General features: G+C 39.2%; 1 protein-coding gene and 1 long non-coding RNA gene across 2 annotated transcripts; both read right to left on the bottom strand.

The window, feature by feature from the left end:
* Positions 1-5,734: 5,734 nt before the first annotated feature.
* LOC109122461 (uncharacterized) lies at positions 5,735-7,405 on the bottom strand. The gene has a single exon (XM_019219298.1). It carries the CDS (start codon positions 7,403-7,405, stop codon positions 5,735-5,737), a length of 1,671 nt encoding a protein of 556 aa, XP_019074843.1.
* Positions 7,406-7,816: 411 nt separating this feature from the next.
* LOC132253635 (uncharacterized) lies at positions 7,817-9,436 on the bottom strand. Its single transcript, XR_009465490.1, has 2 exons — positions 9,050-9,436; positions 7,817-8,055 (listed from the first exon to the last, which is right to left on the bottom strand). It is a non-coding gene; the product is annotated as an uncharacterized LOC132253635 (long non-coding RNA).
* Between the last annotated feature and the right edge of the window lie 712 nt (positions 9,437-10,148).

Raw genomic sequence — 10,148 nt, 5'->3', positions numbered from 1 at the left:
GTGAGGATCTCCAAAATTCCCCTTAGTATAGCCAGCATGTAGCGATCCTCTTCTTATGGGAAGTGGGAATTTTTTATGGCAGCCTCTCCATCATTGAATATTCTATTTCCTTTTTTGAATGCATGTGGATATGGGAAGTGATGTATGCGTGACTTACCTAGCAATTTCAAGGATGCAGCCGATGTTGTTTGGTAAGTGACTGAATCCTGGTAATTACATGGTCGTTTTGTATTGCTGATGATGAAGATCACGGTAACCTTATCTTGCACCACCACGCACAAGATTTTTCTTCTTTCCCATGGCGAATGCGTGGCTGTGGGTCGTGGTATTTTCCAGCATCTCCATTCATTTTCGGTGATAGCTGCCGGAGTTCAACCTTGCTTGGGTGGTGTGACCATGGCGTCTTTCCTCACTGGCAGCACCATGATCGCGCTCAAATCTTCGCCAGAAAACAAACTGGCGATGACGCTGGCTGTTGACATCCTTTCCGGAGGAGAAACTCCAATCTTATTGATGGAAAACACGCCGTTCACCGGAAAATACCTGTCACGACCTAAATTCCGAGCGACCCAAAATTTGACCCGTGACCCCAGGTCAAAGGTTTGACCCTAAGGGTTCCTCCTATTCCATGTTGGCAGTCAACCAAAACACTCTGGATTTTTTTTTATACATCTCACTAGAATTCTCATAAATATCAATATCCCAAAACTACTCAAAACAACAAGATTAAATAAATATTCATTATAGTCCAAAATAAAAGTTCACAATTAACAACTTAATCAAATAAAGCTTCATAGCAAATCCATGAGTCATAATTGCTAAAACAAATCCCCAAAATCCAAAAAGGAACACAATAACAAATAAATGCCACGCTCCACTAGGCCGCTCCAGGAGCATCCTGAAGTCTTCCCTATCCCACCTGTGGATCCTCAGGAGAGATATCTGCATCTAAAAAGGTGTAACAAGGAAGGGGTGAGCATTTCCACATTGCTCAGTAGGGTGCCTAACACCCAAAGGGTTAAAGGGATTACTAAGTTCAAAGAATACGAAAAGAACACTTCAACACCACAGGAACAATTCAACAGTGTCAATTAAACCACATAGTTTAATATATATAATTTTATACCCAATTTCACAATATTCAACAATTACATGAATGCACATGAACGTGTGACACACAGTCATACAATGTACTATTGTTCTCGGGCTTTCACCGAAGGATACGCGTCCGCACCCAAATACACTCCCCATTCGGAGTCTTCCCGGGGTAAACTTTTGGGTCTTTCACCCTATGGATCTCTCTCCCTTCTTAATTCGCCTCACACGGGCTTCCACTTCTCATCTCTATTTCATTTTTTCCATTTCATACACTTTTCACAATCTTCATGATTTTATTTATTTATTTATTTTTTTCACATAACCATGATGCAATGAATGCCACAATTCCAATGTTCCTCAATAATTCAACAATCTCAACATTCCCCAATAATCCAATCAAACAATTTCACACATTACAATTTCCGATAATATCCCAAATAAATATTAAAAAAAATTGCATATCAACAATCTTGAGATTTTACCACACTTACAAAATTTTTCAACCATTATAATAATTTCAAATATCCAAAATTAACTAACTATTTACCCTAAAATTTTCGAAAATATTCTAACCAATGCCTAAAAATTCACAAATCATTATATTTAAAATTTAACCCAAAATTTGAAATTTTCCAACCCATCTAATAATTTTTAACCTTTCAAAAAAATTAATTATCAATCAAAATCAATTTCCCGAAATTCCAAAAATTCCAAACAAATTCCAAATATTCTAGAAAAATTCACACAACATCCATAATTCCTAATTAACTCATAATGACAATATTTACAATTTTTTTTCAAGGGAAAAACATAAAAATTTGAGTTTTAGGGCTAGGGTCCCCTACCACAGATCTAAGAATTTAGCCGCTAACAATATGATTGGCCACCGTGGGATTATTCCTCTCATCGAGTAGAACACCCCATCCAAATCTGAGCCGAAACGGAGGTCGTTTGACCACCCAAACGGCCGGTCAAAGCTTCGGCGAGGTGAGATTGCTACAGTGCCGCCGCCCCCTTTTCTTCCAGATCTGCTACTGTTCCCTCTTCTTCACTTAAGCCCATTTCTTTTTATTTTAATCAGCCCACGCACATGGCTTTTAAAAAAAAAACCACCAGCCCACTTGCTTTTAAAAGCCACCAGCCCACTTAATCCAAGCCCAACTCAAAACTAAGCCCAATCCATTATTATTGTTATTATTTCTTTTATTTTCTTTTCTTTTCTTTTCTTTATTCTAATTGTTTTATTTGATTTCCAATTCATTTTTCATTCATTTTTTTTTCATTTTAACACGCAATTTTATTTATTAACACCAAATAAAAACTAATTTTCTCAATATTATTATTCATCAATTTAATTTAATTAATTAATTAATTTTTCTTAATTAATTCTAATTAATCTTAATTTATTTATTTTTCATTTTTCGTTTTCGTTTTTCGTTCCCGGAAATTTCCAATTTCTAAAATCCTAAGAATTTTCTATCCTAAGGCTGACATGGCATAAAATTTCAACTCGTTTAATTGACCGACGCAATAAAACGAAATTCACCAATCCGAAATTGACACGTGTTCTCCAAACGCTTTTCTTTTTGACTTTTCAACCATCACATAAATTAAGACTTTTCAAACTAAAATTGCTAACGTGGCATAAAATACCCGGTCATTACATCCTACGCCCCTAAAAGAAATTTCGTCCCGAAATTTAAACTAGCTTACCTTAAAATTCGTAGAAGAGTTGCGGATAGTGTCGTCTCATTTCTTCTTCAAGTTCCCAAGTGGCTTCTTCTATCCCATGGTGTTGCCACCACACTTTGACTGCAGGAATCACCTTGTTCCTGAACCTATGCTCTCCAACTTCCAGAATTCGTAAAGGTTCCTCCATATAAGATGTATCTTCACTAATCTGAACATCTTGCATGTCCACTACCCAAGTTGGATCTGGAGTACACTTCCTTAGCATCGACACATGGAAGACATCATGCACAAGGGACAACTGTTGAGGCAAAATTAACTTGTATGCCACTGGGCCAACTCTCTTATCAATCTGAAATGGTCCCACAAACCTAGGGGCTAACTTCCCCTTCTTCCCAAATCGAAATATGCCTCTTCGAGGGGACACTTTTACAAACACCCAATCCCCTTCCTCAAACTCCAAGGGCCTTTTCCTTTTATCTGCATAACTTTTCTGTCTATCTTGGGCAATCTTAAGTTTTTCCTTGATGAATTGTATCTTCTCTGTAGTCTCTTGGACAATCTCAGGTCCCAATAAACGACTCTCACCCATCTCTATCCAACACAAGGGCGATCTACAAGGTCTCCCATAGAGTGCTTCATAAGGTGCCATGCCAATACTAGATTGGTAACTGTTGTTATAAGCAAACTCTGCTAAAGGTAAGTAATCTGCCCAATTTCCTCCAAAATCCAAAACACAAGCCCTTAACATGTCTTCTAAGATCTGGATCACTCTCTCTGATTGACCATCTGTCTGAGGGTGAAAAGCGGTGCTAAAATTCAGTTGGGTGCCCAAAGCCCTTTGTAAACTCTGCCAAAACTGAGAAGTAAACTTAGGGTCCCTGTCAGACACTATAGATACAGGTATCCCATGCAATCTCACAATCTCCTGTATATACAACTTAGCCAAAGAGTTCATGGAATCAGTAGTTTTCATGGCTAGAAAATGAGCTGACTTAGTAAGACGGTCCACAATCACCCAAACTCCATTTTTCTTGCTTCTAGTTCTTGGCAACCCTATCACAAAGTCCATAGTAATATTATCCCACTTCCACTCAGGTATAGGTAAAGGTTGCAACAACCCTGCAGGCCTCTGGTGTTCAGCCTTCACTTGCTGACAAATCTGACAGTTAGCTACAAACTGAGCAATATCTCTCTTCATCCCACTCCACCAAAACTGTCTCTTTAAGTCCTGATACATCTTGGTATTCCCAAGGTGGATGGTATACTTCACCCTATGAGCATCTGCTAGAAGTTCATTTCTCAACTCCACATCTTTTGGCACACACAATCTCCCTTTGAACCTCACACTCCCATCTTCATACATAGACCAATTTTCATCTATCTCACCTGCTACCAACTGGGCTTTAACCTTTTCTAAAAACTCATCATGAACTTGGGCCTCCACTATTCTTTGGATAACCATTGGTCTAGCCGATATGCTGTACAAGCATGGACCACGTCCTTCCTGAATAAGACATAGCTCAAAGTCCTCAATAACTGCATACATCTCAAACTCTCTCAACCCCAAGCTAGACAACTGGCCATAGCTCTTTCTACTCAAGGCATCTGCTACAACATTCGCCTTCCCAGGATGGTAATGAAGGGCAAAATCATAATCTTCCAATGTCTCCATCCATCTCCTCTGCCTAGAGTTCAAATCCTTTTGAGTGAAAATGTATTTCAAACTCTTGTGATCAGAGTACACCTCAAACTTCTCTCCATACAAATAGTGTCTCCAAGTCTTTAGGGCAAACACCACTGCTGCAAGCTCCAAATCATGTGCTGGATAATTCCGCTCATGCTGCTTTAATTGTCTTGAGGCATAAGTTACCACCTTGCCTTGCTGCATTAGCACACACCCTAACCCCACTGTGGAAGCATCACAATAAATTGTAAACAACTCTCCACTAATAGGAGCAGTTAACATTGGAGCAGTGGTCAGTTTCCGCTTCAACTCTTAGAAAGCATTCTCACACTCCTCATTCCAATCAAAATTCACCCATTTTCTAGTCAACCGAGTCATTGGTGCTGCAATTCTAGAGAAGTCTTCCACAAACCTCCTATAATATCCAACCAACCCCAAGAAACTTCTAACCTCAAATACATTGGTAGGCCTTTGCCACTCCTGTACAGCTTCCACCTTTGAATGGTCTACTGCTATTCCTATCTCAGAAACCACATGGCCTAAGAAGTTCACTTCAGTAAGCCAAAACTCACTTTTGTCCAACTTCCCATACAACTGATGCCTTCTCAAAGTTCCAAGGGTGGTCACCAAATGCTGCTTATGCTCCTCCAAACTCCTGGAGTAGATCAAGATGTCATCCACAAAGACAATCACAAACTGATCCAAGTAAGTACGAAATACTCTGTTCATTAAATCCATGAAAGCAGCGGGGGCATTAGTTAACCCAAAAGGCATGACTAAGAACTCATAATGCCCATATCTCGTTCTAAAAGCAGTTTTAGAAACATCATCTTCCCTAACCCTCAATTGATGATACCCAGTTCTCAAGTCAATCTTACTAAAATACTTCGCACCCTTCAACTGATCAAACAAGTCATCTATCCTTGGAAGAGGATACTTGTTCTTCACAGTAACTCTATTCAACTTCCTATAGTCAATACATAACCTTAGTGTGTCATCCTTCTTCTTCACAAACAACACTGAGGCTCCCCATGGCGATGTACTTGGACGAATAAAACCCTTACCCAACAATTCATCTAACTAAGTTTTCAATTCTTTCAACTCAAGAGGGGCCATCCTATAAGGGGATACTGAAATAGGATCAATTCCTGGGTATACTTCAATAGAGAAATCAAACTCTCTATGCGGTGGTAAACCTGGTAACTCATCTGGGAATACATCCTGAAACTTCCTCACCACTGGAATTTCTGTAATGTCCTTCTAGGCTTTCTCCTTACCACGAAGGCAAGCTAGGAAATTTATTGATCCCTTCCTCAACACATACTGATAGCACGGATCGGACTGCGAAAAAGGCAAACTAACACACTTCCCTCCAACAAAACAAACCTCAAATCCCTCTGGCAAACAAAATATTATCCTGCGGCGATGACAATCAATAACCGCTCTATACACTGCCAACCAATCCATTCCCAAAATAACATCATACCCAGTCATATCCAAAGTCCTCAAATCCACATTTAGTGCTCTATTTGCCAAGGTAATAACACACCCCTTGCATATTCTATCAACTCTAGAGTTCGTACCCATAGGAGAATCAATAAGTAACAAATTCTCTACCCTTTCCGATTTCAACCGCAATGCATTAGCACAAGATGCAGAAATGAAAGAATGAGTTGCACCAGTATCAAACAAAACACGCACCCAAGTACTATATACCAAAACCATACCTTCCACCAAAAGGGCGTCCTCCTCTGGCTCTGTTGGGGTCAAGGCAAAAACTCTCCCAGCTGTCTGCCTTCCCCTACCTCTAGCATTCGACCCCTGAGAAGAGCGGGTCTGACTCGTGGTAGTTGTCCTGGTTCCCTGCACTGATGGGGGTAATTGTGACATCTGATAGTAAGGCAACTGAAGCTGAGGGGGCTGGAAAGACACTACTGACTGTTGCTGAGAACTTCCTTGAGACTGAGGTCGAGCCTGCTGTGTGCCTCGCAATGGGCAAGCCCTCCATAAATGGTCTCCTGATCCACAACCATAACATACTCTATTAGTAGCCACCCCCTGAGCAATCTGCCCCCCTCCTGCATAGAACGAGGGACGCCTCTCAAACTGCTGAGTCCTCTGCCTCTGCTGTGGCCCCTGAAAACTTTCCCCCATTCTTTGTTTCCCTTTTCTGTCCCCCTTTTGCTCTCGAATTTGGTTGGTTTCATCAATGTCTTGCTCCACCAACAAAGCCCTCTTAACCAACTCAGAATAATCCCTTATTGCCAGTGGGACTAATATGTTCCTAATAGCAGGCCTCAACCCTTGCTGGAACCTCCTAGCCTTTTCTCCTTCCTCACTGATCATCCCCAAAGCAAAACGAGACAACTCTGAGAAACGTGACTCATACTCCAACACTGACATGGTTCCTTGGATGAGGTGCTCAAACTCCATCCTCTTGGCATGCTTAGCCACTTCCCCAAAATACTTTCCTAGGAAGATTCTCTCAAATTCCTCCCAGGTCATAACCTCAGTGTCATACACCCTTTTCATTGATTCCCACCAGAAATCAGCTTTGTTCACAAGCATATATGTTGCCAGACCTACCCTTCTTTCCTCAGGTATGTCCAGTCCCACCAGAATTCTTCTCATCCTCCTCAACCAATGCTCAACTGCTTCAACACTGGGCTCTCCATTAAAAGATGGAGGCTGCATCACCATGAACCTCTTCATTGCTTCCATTTGGCTCATTACTGGCCTCTCAGTGTGGCTCCTCCTATGTGAGTGGCCTGAATCCTCATGGCCCTGGGTACCTCCCGCTCTCCTGGAACCCTGACCTCTCATCAATTCAACAGTTTCTCTCAACTCTCTTCTTACTTCTCGGAGTTCTTCTCTAACTGTCTCCAACTCCTCATTCCTCTCTGATCTTCCTCCTCTGGTCCTTCCCGCCATTTCAAATTTAACAAACCCTAATCCAACCACATTACCAAGGTGAGCAAAAAATAAATTTCCCATATACACACTTAACAACTTCAACAATTATCAAAACTTTCACTTTCATACGCTCTCAATACATAATTCAATTAATCATCAACTTGATAATTAACACATACAAAAATCATAACATCACAACACACATAAACACCCACAAACATTGATCCCAAGGTATTATTGCAACCTAGCTCTGATACCACGCTGTCACGACCCAAATTCCGGGCGACCCAAAATTTGACCCGTGACCCTAGGTCAAAGGTTTGACCCTAAGGGTTCCTCCTATTCCATGTTGGCAGTCAACCAAAACACTCTGGATTTTTTTTTTTATACATCTCACTAGAATTCTCATAAATTACAATATCCCAAAACTACTCAAAACAACAAGATTAAATAAATATTCATTATAGTCCAAAATAAAAGTTCACAATTAACAACTTAATCAAATAAAGCTTCATAGCAAATCCATGAGTCATAATTGCTAAAACAAATCCCCAAAATCCAAAAAGGAACACAATAACAAATAAATGCCACGCTCCACTAGGCCGCTCCAGGAGCATCCTGAAGTCCTCCCTGTCCCACCTGTGGATCCTCAGGAGAGATATCTGCATCTAAAAAGGTGTAACAAGGAAGGGGTGAGCATTTCCACATTGCTCAGTAGGGTGCCTAACACCCAAGGGGTTAAAGGGATTACTAAGTTCAAAGAATACGAAAAGAACACTTCAACACCACAGGAACAATTCAACAGTGTCAATTAAACCACATAGTTTAATATATATAATTTTATACCCAATTTCACAATATTCAACAATTACATGAATGCACATGAACGTGTGACACACAGTCATACAATGCACTATTGTTCTCGGGCTTTCACCGAAGGATACGCGTCCGCACCCAAATACACTCCCCATTCGGAGTCTTCCCGGGGTAAAATTTTGGGTCTTTCACCCTAGGGATCTCTCTCCCTTCTTAATTCGCCTCACACGGGCTTCCACTTCTCATCTCTATTTCATTTTTTCCATTTCATACACTTTTCACAATCTTCATGATTTTATTTATTTATTTATTTTTTCACATAACCATGATGCAATGAATGCCACAATTCCAATGTTCCTCAATAATTCAACAATCTCAACATTCCCCAATAATCCAATCAAACAATTTCACACATTACAATTTCCGATAATATCCCAAATAAATATTAAAAAAAATTGCATATCAACAATCTTGAGATTTTACCACACTTACAAAATTTTTCAACCATTATAATAATTTCAAATATCCAAAATTAACTAACTATTTACCCTAAAATTTTCGAAAATATTCTAACCAATGCCTAAAAATTCACAAATCATTATATTTAAAATTTAACCCAAAATTTGGAATTTTCCAACCCATCTAATAATTTTTAACCTTTCAAAACAATTAATTATCAATCAAAATCAATTTCCCGAAATTCCAAAAATTCCAAACAAATTCCAAATATTCTAGAAAAATTCACACAACATCCATAATTCCTAATTAACTCATAATGACAATATTTACAATTTTTTTTCAAGGGAAAAACATAAAAATTTGAGTTTTAGGGCTAGGGTCCCCTACCACAGATCTAAGAATTTAGCCGCTAACAATATGATTGGCCACCGTGGGATTATTCCTCTCATCGAGTAGAACACCCCATCCAAATCTGAGCCGAAACGGAGGTCGTTTGACCACCCAAACGGCCGGTCAAAGCTTCGGCGAGGTGAGATTGCTACAGTGCCGCCGCCCCCTTTTCTTCCAGATCTGCTACTGTTCCCTCTTCTTCACTTAAGCCCATTTCTTTTTATTTTAATCAGCCCACGCACATGGCTTTTAAAAAAAAAACCACCAGCCCACTTGCTTTTAAAAGCCACCAGCCCACTTAATCCAAGCCCAACTCAAAACTAAGCCCAATCCATTATTATTGTTATTATTTCTTTTATTTTCTTTTCTTTTCTTTTCTTTATTCTAATTGTTTCATTTGATTTCAAATTCATTTTTCATTCATTTTTTTTTCATTTTAACACACAATTTTATTTATTAACACCAAATAAAAACTAATTTTCTCAATATTATTATTCATCAATTTAATTTAATTAATTAATTAATTTTTCTTAATTAATTCTAATTAATCTTAATTTATTTATTTTTCATTTTTCGTTTTCGTTTTTCGTTCCCGGAAATTTCCAATTTCTAAAATCCTAAGAATTTTCTATCCTAAGGCTGACATGGTATAAAATTTCAACTCGTTTAATTGACCAACGCAATAAAACGAAATTCACCAATCCGAAATTGACACGTGTTCTCCAAACGCTTTTCTTTTTGACTTTTCAACCATCACATAAATTAAGACTTTTCAAACTAAAATTGCTAACATGGCATAAAATACCCGGTCATTACAATACCCCATTGACTTCTCAGCGACTTGCACTTGCAGTATGAAACCTGATTGGTGGTGCATTTGCAATAGCCTCCTTTGTCGATCCTGTTCTCCAAAAATATCTCACGCAACCTCGATGCTTCCTCATTAAAAATTCAGTTTTCCATAAATTCTCCAATACATACTTAGAAAGTATATTGTTCCAGAAATACCGATTTCTCCATCTGCTCGCCGATGACTTGGCTCTCACCATTGGATTTCACGATGACCACACCCAAAACAACACCGCCTCATATATTT

The sequence above is a fragment of the Vitis vinifera genome, chromosome 4, assembly GCF_030704535.1.
Source record: "Vitis vinifera cultivar Pinot Noir 40024 chromosome 4, ASM3070453v1".
Taxonomy (NCBI): domain Eukaryota; kingdom Viridiplantae; phylum Streptophyta; class Magnoliopsida; order Vitales; family Vitaceae; genus Vitis; species Vitis vinifera.
This window is presented reverse-complemented; position numbering and strand designations above follow the sequence as displayed.